The 14,778-nt window shown below is 37.8% G+C and overlaps 2 protein-coding genes across 2 annotated transcripts in view; one reads left to right on the top strand and one right to left on the bottom strand.

Moving 5' to 3' along the window:
• Positions 1–14,778, bottom strand: part of LOC139985093 (F-box only protein 9-like) — a 256,710-nt gene that overhangs the window by 48,511 nt on the left and 193,421 nt on the right. The gene's annotated exons all lie outside the window — the stretch shown is intronic.
• Positions 1,414–13,960, top strand: LOC139985092 (uncharacterized). The gene is made up of 7 exons (XM_071999288.1): positions 1,414–1,564; positions 6,572–6,783; positions 7,260–7,401; positions 7,697–8,002; positions 9,381–9,589; positions 11,604–11,745; positions 13,461–13,960. Exons 1-7 carry the CDS (start codon positions 1,486–1,488, stop codon positions 13,748–13,750), a joined length of 1,380 nt encoding a protein of 459 aa, XP_071855389.1. The 5' UTR covers positions 1,414–1,485; the 3' UTR covers positions 13,751–13,960.

The following is a 14,778-nucleotide window of genomic DNA, read 5'->3' as shown; positions in this document are numbered from 1 at the left end:
ATTATACATTAATTGAAAGTCATTGTAAGACAAGCAGAGGGTCAGTAACGAGTTCAGTAAACCTCTCGTAAAGAACTTTCTCATTAAAATATCGATATTGAATGTAGTTGCTAATTATAGAATTGCGTATTCCTACATTGAAGCCCAAATCATAGTGGGAGTGGTGTATCGTCCTCCTGACGGCAACTTACTGCTATAGATTCAATGATTACCTGTATTATGTTCTTAGTAACTTCTTGATTCATAACTACGGATGCCCATAAGCTAATTTCCAATTGCCAACAGCCTCTTCTTTTCTAATGAGGCGTAACGTACATTTAATCTAATAGGCTGGCCGGTGGGAGGTACGGTAGATTATTAAACAAGGTTTCCACAATTTGACCCCTGGTGACTACAAATGACATCTGACCTCCACCAAATACAATAGGCTTCCTGTATGTAACGTGGCACAACGACAAACTACTTGTGTGATTGATCCAAGCTAACGTTCTCGAGATATTGTTTTACATGCAAGATGGCACACACAAGCACACATGTTTGTTTTACATTCAGACCGAGAACCCCATTGTTTTTTTTCTTCATATTTCAAATCCACGTACCCTACTCCATACAATAGAATTCTTCCGAGGACGTGGTGATTCTTTAGAAATCACATCCGAGGACCTGGAATTCTTTTGTTCAAGTCCTCGGTCAGAATACAAAATAAGTGCACACGCACACTCATGCATATCGTGTTTACAAGGTTTTCACATTTTGACCCTAGTGACACCAAATGACTTTGACGTCAACCAATAGCTATATGCTTCTTTTAATTATCGTGGTACTCCTTCACACTAAATATGAGATTGGTTCAAGGTTTACTTCGTGAGATATCGTTCATACAAGCAATATGTCACACACAACGTACGCTCGCCCGCATACTTATGCACAAGCTCATTCGCTTGGGTTACGATATTCATCGAACCAGTCGGTAACTTTGTAAACTACAAATGCGTGCAGCTAACTATTTTTTTTTTACTGATTATATATGCACAGAGTAGCAGAAAAACCACAACTGCGTAAATGCCAGGTCCCTGGTTAGACCAGGGAGAAGTGACCTACCTACATCTACTTGGTACAACCTTGACATCATGCGATATTATAGTCTATAGTTTTGTACGGAGAGCCAAACGTTCCATAAATGTCGAAAAAGAAAGTGAGGTGTCAAAGTTAACATGTATGTCCAATTCGACATCAAAATTTTATAATTCCAAAAATGTCGAAAATAATATACAAAAAACAATATGTCTTTACATCCATCAACATGTCAAATTCAACATAAGCATGTCGAAAACTTGTAACTTGTGACATTTATGGAACGTTTGGTTCTCCGTAGTTTTGCTTCGATTGTAATCAGGTTGATGCAGACACCTATATAATTAAAGACGAAATGAGGATTATTTAGTTTCAATTTTGAGACGACAGATAACCTACGCGCTGCACATCATGATCCAACGTCAACACCGAAGCGGGGCGCTCCTTCTTGTGGTGCTGCTCGTAGCACCATCATACACATTTGCATCTGGTAAGTCTTATTTTTATGTTATATTATGGGAAGCCATATGCGTAGCTTGGAGCTAATCTTTCAATTTTAAATCGAACTACAGATTTTGTAAGGTTAAAGTACTGGCGTTTTTGAAACACGTCTGCTTCAATCTATTTCTTTCCGACAATGTCCAATGCTTGACAGTTTAGATAGTTTCTTGCTGCATATACTGAGGTTATACTTGGCTTTCATGGATTTTATCGCTCGAATAGTGCAAGTATCGTAGCTGTTATAGTTCCACTTTGCATCTATCGAGTATGGCACACTCTGGTAAAGGTATATAGCATCCCACAGAGCTCTAGTGGAGTTCGATTCTGAGCCGCGTCCTCGTCTAGAGGACCCCTGAATTAAATCTTCAATTGGTACCCTCATTGGTTTGCCCTGAAAATAGTGGCCATTGTTCCAGCCAATAACTTCCATGGGGTGAAAAGAATTACTGCCCCAACATTCAGCATTAAATGAACAAGGGGGAAAAAGGACGGTCGTAATATGTTATTTTCTGTGTTATGGTTCGTGGTTTATCATGCATTGCAAGTATTGAAATGCGAGTTAAGCTTTTGAAATCTCAGTAGCTTACTTTTCCAGCCGGTGATTTTTTGAATACATTTGATTTTGATATTACAAGACACAAAACGTCCCGGAACTGTTCTTGATCATAGTTAAGAAATGATATCATTTGAATTTGGAGACATTGCTCGTATCCTTTCAACGGTTGCTATTTAAAATTCAAACCGTCTCAATGATACCAGAAATGTTCTGCTATTGGAATGATCAATTTGCAACTAGTCATCACTCGTGTATTCTCTATATACGTAAAGTCTATACACATATTCTACGTAGATATTCTCGCAGTATAACTTACATGCATATATGATATATTGCGGGAATACTGGTACACATTAATATTATTATTATTATTTTTGTTTTTGGGGCACAAAAGGTTCGAAAATTGACTAGAATTCTTATTGTAACAAATGATTAAACACATTATTCAGAATCATGTTTAGCGGCGTAGAACGTAGCAAGGTCCCAAACAAATGTCACTGACATATCTGTTCAGCATTGTAGCATTAATAGCAATCGCAAGAACAAACGCATTAGTTAGATATTGTATTCCATTGTTTGGAAAAAATATAATTGTTAAAATTATTTTGTCAATTCTGTCTTGTGCGAGTTGTCCACGAACAACTCCAGGAGGTCCAGTGATGTTATAACTATTGGCCCTTTTTTTACCGTTCTCCTAACAGCAGCAAAGATAACGATATCTTGATGTTTGAAAAAAAATATTGGGTCACAAAGCTACTTTTCTTGGTACAAACACATTTTTGGAAAAAAATATTGCTCCGATATTTTTTCTTTTTGTCGGAACATAGAGACGTCGGGACATAGAGACGTCGGAACATAGGGATGTCACCGCTGCGAAAAGTGATGTTGTTATAATGGGCGACTTTAATTTTCCTGCAGACGTTAATTGTATAGATGGTTCCCGTGGTACGAAGGGTATATAATAACTTTCTAGATGTTGTGCAAGATTGCTCTTTACATCAGCATATTACTTAACATAACATCCTTGATCTTGTCTTTAGCTCTGATCCAAGCAATGTTGTTGATTTGACGGGTCTAGGAAAACTAGGAACTAGCGATCATGATATACTAGCTTTTGATGTCGTTTGTAAGGTCGTAAATTATATTAGCAAGGAAAAAGTCCATGATTTTACGAGATCAGACACAGAGGCAATTGAAACTTTACTAAAGGGTGCAGATCTGATTAATTTGTTTAGAGATGTGAGTGCGTTTCAGTCTTGGATTTGTTTAGCTGATAAGTCATTATAAGGTCATTATGGAAAATCATGTTCCATGGCAGAATCGTCGTCGTGCAATTAGGCAAAAACGTAGAATGTGGAAGATGTTTAGGAGGACTAATTCTGAATCATCAGCTGAAGGTATAACGCTTAGTCTCTGATACAAAATTGAATTTCGAAAATAACATTGCCTTAAACATTAAGGATAACCCAAAGGCCATCTTTTCTTATGTCAGGTCAAAGCAGAAAATTAAAGATGCAATTGTTGATCTTAGGGCACCACAGGCAGATAATTTAGTTACTATAGCAGGATCTTGCAGATCTTTTGAACAACTATTTTGTGTCGGTTTTAACAGAAGGGAAGACATGAGTAGTATTCCAGATTTTCATGGGGGAAGTGATGGTCCTAAACTGGATACGGTCTTATTTCCGGATGAGGTTGTCTTAAAGGAGCTGCTTTGTTTAAACGTTTCTTAAGATTCTAGACCTGATGCAATCCATCCGTATTTGTTGAAAACTTTTGCACGCCATTTCTACGTTCCACTCTCATTGGTTTTAGTAAATTTATGAATGAAGGTTACGTTCCTAAGGACTGGAGATGTGCTAATATTACCCCAATTTTCAAGAAGGGTGATCAGTCTAAGCCCTGTAATTATAGGCCCGTTAGTCTCACTAGTGTTGTTTGTAAAGTCATGGAGTCTATTGTTAAAAAGTCTATAGTCAGTCTTTGATCAGAGAGTCTCAACATGGCTTTTGTCAAAAAAGGTCTTGTCTCACTAATATTCTTGAGTTTATAGAAGATGTAACCAGCGCACTAAATAGGCAGAAGTCTGTAGATGTTGTGTTCCTGGATTTTCAGCAGGCTTTTGATAAAGTTCCCCGCCAGCGTCTTTTACTTAGGCTGAAGAGTATGGGTATCAATGGGAATTTACTGCCTTGGATCGAGAATTGGCTTGGTAATAGGAAACAGAGGGTGTTAATTAAGGCTGTGCTTCTTTTTGGCAGGACGTTACTAGTGGGGTTCCACAAGGGTCTGTTTTGGGTCCCTTGTTGTTTGTTGCCTATATAAATAACAATGGCGGAGATATTTTTCTGGTCCGAGGGATGGCAACTGCTTTTTAATATTGATAAATGCAAGGTGATGCATATTGGTAGTAGTAACCAATAGTATACATACAATCTTAATGGTGAGGAGTTGTAGGAGGTCTTTGTTGAAAGAGACCTAGGTATCTACATTGAATCATCTCTGCAACCTTCTAAACATTGTCACGAAGCTGCTAAAAGAGGTAATAGCCTGGTTTTAGGAATGATCAAGAGGAACTTCAGTTTACTGAAAGAGGATATAGTTGTTAGGCTTTATAAGCAGTTGGTTAGGCCTCATCTGGAGTATGCTGTGCAGGCTTGGAACCCATATTTTGCTAAGGATAAGGAAGTACTGGAACAGGCCCAGAGGAGGGCTACTAGGATGATTAGTTCCTTAAAGGGTGTTCCTTATTATAGGCGGTTACAACTGTTGAATCTAACCACATTGGAGCTTAGGAGGTTACGTGGTGACTTGATTCAGGTTTTCAAGATTATGTACGGTTTTGACAATTTATCCAGAGGTCATAGTCTTAAACTTCAAAAGTCACAAAGTAGGATTAATATTCGGCATAACTTTTTTTAATAGGGTTGTCAATAAGTGAAACGGTTTGCCTGAGAAAGTTGTACTTGCAAGTAGTGTGAATGGGTTTAAGAATGCTTTGGACAAGCACTTTAAGCATTGTAATCGGTTCTGAGTGTTTGTGTCTTCAGTTTTTCCCTCTCTCCTATAGGGTCCTAAGTGAGGACTTGAGTGTCCCTCCTGATCCTTTTTTTCTACTAAACCAAACTAAACTAAATCTTACATTAATACCCACAGTAGGTTAGGATCAGCAATCTACTATACCCCACCCCATTTGTGCCACCGCAATGTGTACATAACCTTCACATGTTACAGGACACAGCCACTGTGCCACTCCTTAATATGTTAGTCCACCTGCCAACAAATTTGATATTTCTGTCTAAAGGCCTGATAAGATGTATTTGAGAAGAAGGCTACGTGCTCGATAGTCACGTTATTTACCACTGACTAATGTTAATTAGTCGAGATATAGAACACAATCATGATAATTTCACTTATATTCCAAATTCATCATTAAGTGCATGTGTCGTACCATTGTCCTTCAAACATTAAAAATTATGAATAGTGTCTTACCACAATTAATTGCTCCATTTTACTAGGATAATCAAATTATCAATAGTGTCTCCACGGTGAGTGCATCATACATACCACACTTAATTCCTCCATTGTCCTTAAACAGTCATATTTCACTATTGTCTCCACAGTGAGTACATGTGTCGCACCATTTTAATTGCTCCATTATCCTCAAATACAATTCTCCACCTTCCAAGTTATCAACTAACATATCCTACCCACCATATGATCGTCGATGGCTAGGACTATCATGGCTAATACAAATTTACCCACGATGATCGGTTAGTTTTGGGCGTCTGAATCTTCCTCGTTCATCCACGAATTTCAATCCTCCTGAACTTTACGCCATCAGTAATTAATTTCATCGTCTTAATCCAACATCAAACATTTAAGAACTAATGATGACGGAAAACACGACAAAAAAGTCACTTCAGTAAATTTACTTTCCTTGACGGTTACGGTAACCTTTCGGGTGGGTGTACACTGACTCTAATAGTGGTATGGAACATGAAAACTATAACCTTCTTGGAAAAATATAACCTTCTTGGAAAAATAAACAGTAATCCATTTTTCTGCTGATTAACTTTGTGAAAATTTGGAAACAAAAAATACATTTATCAGTTTAGAAAAACTTATAAATAGCTGCAAAAGTTCCTCTAGGTTATGTTAGGTTGAGTTTAAACTTGTACGAAAGTTTTAGTCGCAAATCAAAATACCGATAATATTAAGTGAGAAAAAATTTAGTGAGTTGTTGAGGGCAATCCAAACATGACGTGGTCTTCCCTGGCATCGAATTGTATGTAACTTAATAGATAACAAAATGCTGAGTTCACATCCAGTCAATGAATAGCAGCTATCATGTAGGGTTCATGGTGCAACAGATAATGGGCGTACATACATACACACTTAGGAAATTACTGAGACAAAATGTACAACATTATTTTACAGATGATTGTATTTCTGGACAATTCGATGCAATAACAAGCACCTCTGATGGAAAGACGTACGCATTCAAGAATGACTTAGTGATTCAGTTGAACGACGCAGGTACGGATGTTGCCTCTGGGTATCCTAAACCCATATGTGAGGTCTTTCCCGGTCTTCCAACAAATCTCGACGCTGCAGTTTACTGGCCTAATGGAAAAACTTACTTCTTTAAGGTAAGTTGTAACCTGTAAGATATACTGTAGTTTAACAAAAGGGCGAGAGAGTCTTTCGTTTAATATCTACACCGCTTAGTATAGAGGAGACACCGTCTACTACATGAGGTAATGGCATTTGCGTTTTAAGTTTTTAAGTAGTAATTAAGTTTAAGAATGTCACAAATCTTATGCATGTTATCGGAATGTTCGTTGATTTTATACCCTTGTGTAAGGGACGGTGCAATTTCGCAATAGCTGATGTGAATTCGTTTTTAAAACTGAACACACACATTGGCGGGTGAAACATCTGCAACTGGTTTCACTCAAACATTTATCGTTATTTACTATATATACAAGTCAATTATCACTTCAAATCATCGTTAGTGGTCTGTTCATATTTACAAATAAAGGGCACAAACATCAACATTCTCAACAACAGGTTTCAAAATCTCTCAGTTTCAACTTTCAAATACCAGTTTTCTTATCTCTGACAGGGAAATCAATACTGGCGTACATCTGGAACCACAATAGATAACGGTTACCCCATAAAAATTGCTGTTGGGTGGCCAGGACTACCAGACGACATTGACGCGGCCGTTGTTTGGGGAAGAAATGGCAAGGGATATTTCTTCAAAGGTGAGCCAACTCCTTCAGTGCATCGAAATTTCAAACGAAATTTCATACATCATATCCGCCGGGTCTTAATGTAGCATGGATGTTTCGTTTATATAAATGTTTTCATTACCTGTTTCTGGAAGACCAAAACAACTCATTTAAGGGTTTGATTCAGTGCACTTCTCGATGGTATGGCTACTCGCAGTTGACTGTTTGCGGAAAACCACACTACTTTAAACATGATAAATATCGATAGCCTATCGCTCACAGTAACTTTCTGCTTCCTTTTTTCTCTATCTTCTCTATTTCATGCCAGGAACAAAGTATTGGCGTTACCTTGTTGACCTCGACAGGACAGAACAAGGTAACTTAGATACTAATACATATTGGCCGGGTTACAATCAAGGCACTGTAGATGCTGCCTTTCAATGGAGCAATGGTCGCACGTACCTCTTCAAGGATGAACTGTACTGGCGTTATGACGATGCTAATGATAGAGTTGACTCTGGCTATCCATTGTGGACTACAAAGCATTGGTTGGGATGTCCAACCAATGGACCAACAATGCCACTGGATGACGTATGTGTACCGGACTCATGCACAGCTTCATCGGGTGCATCAGGTAAATCAAGTAAAAACTACTTTGATTCCGCATGACAAACCAGCTTTGGTCTTGCTAAGGTAACATAGAGTTAAGTACTTCAGAAAATAACATTCTTGTCACAACAACTATACGTGTTCTCTTTACCTTTTTTTGGACGATTACCTTAATGGCTTGGTCCATATCGTACCATGAACATGATATCAAACTCCATATCATGTTCATTGTCAGGCTTAGCTGTTTCATACCAAAGCCATGATTTCTGTTGAAATTGCTGTATAAACACCGAAGGCTCGTCATTTTGAAGTGACCGTAACACTAATTTTACCAATAGGCCATATGTTATATTTGATGGCTCCAGTGTCAGGAGTCAATATTATTTCAGTAAGTCAGTTCATTTTAGGGTGTCAAGTCAATGCCACTAACTTTCAATCCAATGCAACCTCTACTGGGACAAGCGTCACAATTCCATTGGAATCTTGCCTTCCAATTTGGTTTAGTCGAGTAATATCTCCGCACAGTACTGCAGTATATTTCTTCACTGCATTGCTACATCGCGGAAGATTTAATTGCGGCATCACCTTGCCCAGTATTTTTAATAGATATGCAATGTGATACTCATGTGGAAGACCGCTATCCAGGATTTTATCTAAAATCCTTAGAACGCGGTCTGCGAACCTGTAAAACAGCAATACAGTATGACGGATGAAATCTCCAATACTCCAACAATGGTATACATGCCCAAAAGTTGATGAAAAGGTGTGCAGCTTTCAGAACAAAAGAGTTTGCATTTTGCTTCACGTATTGACTTAAACATCAACCCGAGACCTCTTCTTAAGGCAAGTCGTCCTCCGAATTGTCCCATTGATGCACGATATAATAATAGTCGTCCTAAAAGGCAGTTATTTTGATGACTCAAGTAGCCATACATACATTTGAGAGAAGTCAAAAAGCTTACAACTTATATTTCAAGTCGGGTCGCTATCTTATTTACAGACCTAGCTCATGTTGGAATGTTTACACTTTGGAAGGGAAATTTCAAATGGGAAAACCATGAAACACCTCGAACATAGCCCTGGTTAATGTTTCTATCATTAATGTATCAATTACAAAGTTAAAGTTGAAGGTTTACAGTATGGTCACAAGTACAAAGCCTTCTGACACGACTTCACAACAATCACCCCTAGTAATTTGTAACTTGTTAACTTCAAACAGTCGCTCCCGGAGTACTATACTGTGCGCTACAACTATGGGTCCACAGACTGGCACACAACTTTATTTACAAGTTACCTCGCCTTTAAACACATGGAGTGTAGAGGCAATAACTTGACCAGGACTGGAAACGCCATTCCATTGAGCGCAAGCCACTTTTACTCTACGCACACCCTTTTCATTACAGGTTGTGTTTCTGGAAATTTTGATGCCATAGCAAGAACCTCCAACGGCAATACGTACGCATTTAAAGACAACTTAGTTGTTCAGCTGAACAATATTGGTACAGATATTGTCGATGGATATCCAAAACCCATTTGTGATGTCTTTCCCGGGCTTCCAACAAAATTGGACGCCGCAGTTTATTGGCCTAATGGGAAGACTTACTTCTTCAAGGTAGGTTTTCAAGAAATGATAGAGAAGATAGCGACATCTGTTACATTTGATTTGCTCGTTCTTGTTTTTTTAACGTCTATACTTATAGTCAGATAAACACAAACACAGTCGATAAATGTTGATAATATCAACCATAGTACTAAGTAGTGTTCTTGAGCTTTTGGTATGAATATCTCTAGTCAGAGAATGCACAACAATTGAAATTATATCCTACATAATTAAGTTAAAAACTACAGCTAAATGAATCACAGTACCAGTTTATGATATCAATTGCATTATTAAAGTATTATATCCAACCCCATTGTGAAACTGATACCTGCAGCATTAATTAATATCAACACAATAAGAACCATTAGTAATCAGCATAGGAAAATCAACAAAAATATGCAATACTTGTTTTTTTTCCTTCCCATCATTCATTCCATATCTTCTCATTTGACCACTACATTTTGCTGGACACTTCCTTTTTTACTAGCCTGATATATACTTTACTGAAAGTTTTGCTGAAAAATTTGTAAATACGAAACAAACAAAAAAATACTTCGAGATTGTTTCCACCCTCTGTTCTGAATGTCTGCAATTCATGTTATGGATCAAAAGTAGCATTAATATCGTAAACTCTTTCATTTTGGCAGATAAAAGTCTGTGAAGTTCATATCTTGATGTATACATCTGGTTACTGTTATGTGCACTTTGTTAATGAATAAACGGTTGGGACGACAAACGTCTCCAATGGACAGTTGACATTCGTGTGATTGGGCGAATTGAAGTGGTTTTAATATTTACGCCGGAAATTTAGATATGTCACATGCTTTTTTGTTATCTGAAATTTATAAGTTCAGTTATCTCGATTGTTAAGACATCTCAAAACTAATTGCAGACATCTTAATTACATTTAGTTATCTGCAATTCGAGTTCAGATATCTGAAATGCTCACTTTCAGATATCTCAAATTCCAAATTATTATCTCAAATTTAATTTCAGATGTCTGATATAAACCACAATTAAAGATATCTGACATATTTTTCGGATTAAATGTTCGAACGTGTATGGAAATGGCACACCGTCATCTCGGTGGGATATTTAATATGTGCATGGCGGGTTCACTTATATCGTGAAAGCCCTCAACGTAAACAATACACAGGAATATTGCACTGTACTCGTACTAGTCACTGTATCTCGTACTAGTGTACTTGTGTGTGTGTCCTTTGTTCTACATTAATAACACTTTTGTGGAATTCTACCAACAATTGACACTACTAACTGTGCTAAAAATTCAAATAATGATTACAATGGCTCAGATTTCAACAGTCAATTACTTCCATCCTCATAGCATCTGACCTCACTGAGACATCTAACTGAACACTCCTTATTGTCTGGGAATACGTTGGAGTATCAGTGCCTCCAGTGAAGTGCCTTTTAAAACTCAAACCATTCTAGGAAACTAAAGCATTTTAGTGTGTGAAAATTGTTCCAGTTGGCTGATTGCGTGGTTTTATACATGGACGTTAACTAACATCAAGGCATCATGAACTCAAAATTGTGAAAAACAAGATATACCAAAGTAGTATTTCAAAACCCTTCAATTTGAATATCATAGAATGGTTCATTTAAAGTAAAGAAAATGCAACCGTGTCATTCAGTGCAGTAATTTAAACATACCACTACAAAATGGTGTCCGAATTTTACACCAAGTGGGATACTATATTCCAACTGGTCCCTCGAAAACTCTCTCTCGATCCCGAACTGCCCGATAGTTGCAAATTATCTAAAATAACCTAAGCCCTAGCCAGTTTACTAGTGTATGAACCTCGAGATAGTAATGACTGAACGAAAAAAGAATGTACTTCCTTTGAATTGTAAATCCAACGAATGGCATGTGAAGAAAATACAATGACTATCTCATTCCAGTAACCCGTTTGACTTAAATTAGTATAAATTCAACATACATACTTACAAATCAGATTAATACCTTTACAATTAAGCTTTACAACTCTCATTTCTATTTTTGTAGGGAGACCAATACTGGCGTACAAGTGGGACCTCTCTGGACAGCGGGTACCCGATGCAGATTTCAAGGGGCTGGTCTGGACTACCGAACGACATCGATGCCGCTCTTGTATGGGGAAGGAACGGCAAGGGCTATTTCTTCAAAGGTTTGTCGCATCATGCGTGTTCCCCCCTCCACTCTATTTCTAAAGTTTACCGCAGGCGTTTATCTTGGATTTAGATGAAGCCAGTCGTATAGGTATTGTTATCGGCAGTGGTTGCTTGTAACAATAATTCCCAAAGCATTAACAAATAAGACAGTTGAGCACGATTTATGGCAAGTACAATAGGAGAACCTTTACTTGGACTTTCCGAATATATGCAATTAGAAGCAAGGTAAGTCATCGTGAAAATCTCGTCTTCTAGTCATTGAACACAAGCACCAATCCGCCCAAACACATCAGCTCCTTTGACGTCCGTCCAAATAAAGCTAGAGATTTCCTGTCACGATCAATTACCACCAACACCAGCCGGTACAGCAGTTCTTTTACGTCCGTCTACCTAACACCTCTGCAGACTTCCAATACCAGTTAAGATTCGTCACGCCACGTCTTCCGTCCAACTCTCAAAGTTAGATATTTCATAAAATCGTAGTCTAATCTTTCCGGTTAGTTTCAAGACCCTATTCGCCGAAGCACCCTTCGGGCGGAAGCAGCTTTTAACGAGACAGTACCGTATTTATCTCCATTTCTGCATGCACGGACATTCTCAACGGCTTTAGCCTTTTCACTGTAATGGCTCAAAGGATACCATAAACAGTTCAGGAAAAGTTGTTTTCTTAGCGTCAATTTCCAGTATTTCAATCATTGATCAGTTATCTTACCATCCCTAATCCTTTTGCTTTCCTCAGACCCTATACTTAAAATAATTGAGCAGAGCACTTTAGGGACAAAGTTAATTTTTTATGTTATGGACCTTTTAAAAGACACTGTTATCAACTCAGTTGGTACATTTATGCCACTAATAATTATTTGACAAATGTCCCTTCGTACAGACGAGTTTCATGTCACAGGACCATCAGGTCTAAATCACAGACTATATGGTCAGTTCCTCGAATGACATGTTGAAAATACATTTCAAATTTGTCAGCATATAATATAGTTTCGAATGCCATCTAAGGGTGCCTTGTTGTTCATATAACTTACAGGAACATATTTTGATTTAGTTATTAGAAGTTATTAAACAATGGAGTAACATAAACATTAAGACCTTCATGCTAAGTTTGGAGTGGATGTCAGCATCAATATAAGCCTTAAAGGAGCCTTACAGAGATTTAACAAATGTTGAATAACGTGAGCACTTCTACCACTAAAACTTGTTCTTCTGGGACTTTGACATATCAAGTCTACAATTCTGCCCAAAGACATGCTTTTAAGATTCTATCGAAAATGGACTTTCTATACTATTATGTTGTAACGATAGACGGTGTACGCCGACAAAAATTCCACCGTCTAGGCCATGAGCACTGCAGCTTTTTTCCGGGTTAGTTAAAAATGTCCATTGTTAATCAGATCAGGGAGAAGTTAGGGAACAACTACCTGTTCAGATATTTTTTATGTTATAACTATATTTCGAAAATGTCTCAGATGATACGCCGCGATCCTTGGACTTTGTAATGCGTCGTTGTTATAAAAGATACCTAACAATTCACAACGATTCGGTCTCAAGTTTGCGCTGTTTCATTGTGGATATATATTAGGCGTTTTGATAACACAATACTTTACTACACACTAATTTCAACATGATGAATACCGATAAACTATCACTTACAGTAACTCTCTGCTTTTTTTTCTTCTTCTATATCTTCTCTATTTCATACCAGGAACAAAGTATTGGCGTTACCTTGTTGACCTCGACAGGACAGAACAAGGTAACTTAGATACTAATACATATTGGCCGGGTTACAATCAAGGTACTGTAGATGCTGCCTTTCAATGGAGCAATGGTCGCACGTACCTCTTCAAGGATGAACTGTACTGGCGTTATAACGATGCTAATGATAGAGTTGACTCTGGCTATCCATTGTGGACTACAAAGCATTGGTTGGGATGTCCAACCAACGGACCAACGATTCCGATGAAGAACAAATGCTTCTCAAACACATGTCTCTAAATGGATTCTACTGTGGAAATCATATTGAATCTACATGTTACGTGATATCTAAGATATCCAATTACTCTCTTCTTGGTAAATAATGCACGTAAGATTAATTGCACCTGGTTAATTCACTACTCTGGAGACATTTCCTTTAACTTAGTCTTATCTTCTGATTGTATAAGGCTGTCATAGTAGCTATGCAGAGGTAACCCTCGTAAATCGGAAATGCATGCGATAAAACTGAATAAAGCAATCTAGAATGCAATCAGTCCATATTTTGTTTGTTTTATTCGACGTATAATCGTTACTTAATATTACCTTCGGGAGTTTTCCCGGTTTTTAAGAGTTTGTAGTCATTTACGTCATTGTCTTTCATGCTAAGCTTAAAACAATCAGTTCATTGAGATCTGCTTCTTGCGTTTTTTCCGCATTTTATTCTTAGGGAAGATGAGAATATGTCTAATGTTGATAACGACGAGGAAGAAAGAACGCTCCTCGCAAAAGAAAAAAACGTCACGTTGTAGCCTAGGCCTAAGTTAGCCTATAGGCCTAAATTAGACTTAGTATGCAGTAAGTTAGATAAATTGAGCAAAGAAACAACAAATTTTGCACATCAAAGGCCGGTGCTTGATGCCAGTCGGAAGTTGTGATGGATTTTCGACCCTAGTAAAGTTCATATACAGAGGAACAGACGGGCCAAGGAAACCATGTTTTTCACGTACATATGTGTGGGAGACGCCACTTGGATTACTTCTCTACAAAAGGTACCATTTTAAGGTACGTTAATTAAATTCTGGTCAGCGATATGTAGGATAGGTTGCATTTTAATGCAATTCTTAATACATAGAATATTGAAAGCTTATGATACATGTCAAACTAGTTTCTACAATTGTATCGCTGACATCAAGCAATAGTCCACTTGCAACAGTTTACTCCTTAACGATTCAAAGACCAAATTCATCCACGTCACCTCCCAGTTAAGAGATTCGATTAACCTACCTTACCTCACTGTTGGTACAAATGTCATAACTCTGTCCGAAAAT

The sequence above is a fragment of the Apostichopus japonicus genome, chromosome 17, assembly GCF_037975245.1.
Source record: "Apostichopus japonicus isolate 1M-3 chromosome 17, ASM3797524v1, whole genome shotgun sequence".
Lineage (NCBI taxonomy): Eukaryota > Metazoa > Echinodermata > Holothuroidea > Aspidochirotida > Stichopodidae > Apostichopus > Apostichopus japonicus.
Note: the sequence above shows the minus strand (reverse complement) of the source record. Positions and strands in the feature narration are given on the sequence as shown.

What these genes read in the sequence shown, in the direction of transcription:
- LOC139985092 (XM_071999288.1), top strand. Translation starts at nt 1,486, where the DNA reads ATGATCCAACGTCAACACCGAAGCGGGGCGCTCCTTCTTGTGGTGCTG. An exon ending in CAAGGGATATTTCTTCAAAG is followed by an intron (nt 7,402 to 7,696) that starts GTGAGCCAACTC and finishes ATTTCATGCCAG; the next exon opens with GAACAAAGTATTGGCGTTAC. An exon ending in CAAGGGCTATTTCTTCAAAG is followed by an intron (nt 11,746 to 13,460) that starts GTTTGTCGCATC and finishes ATTTCATACCAG; the next exon opens with GAACAAAGTATTGGCGTTAC.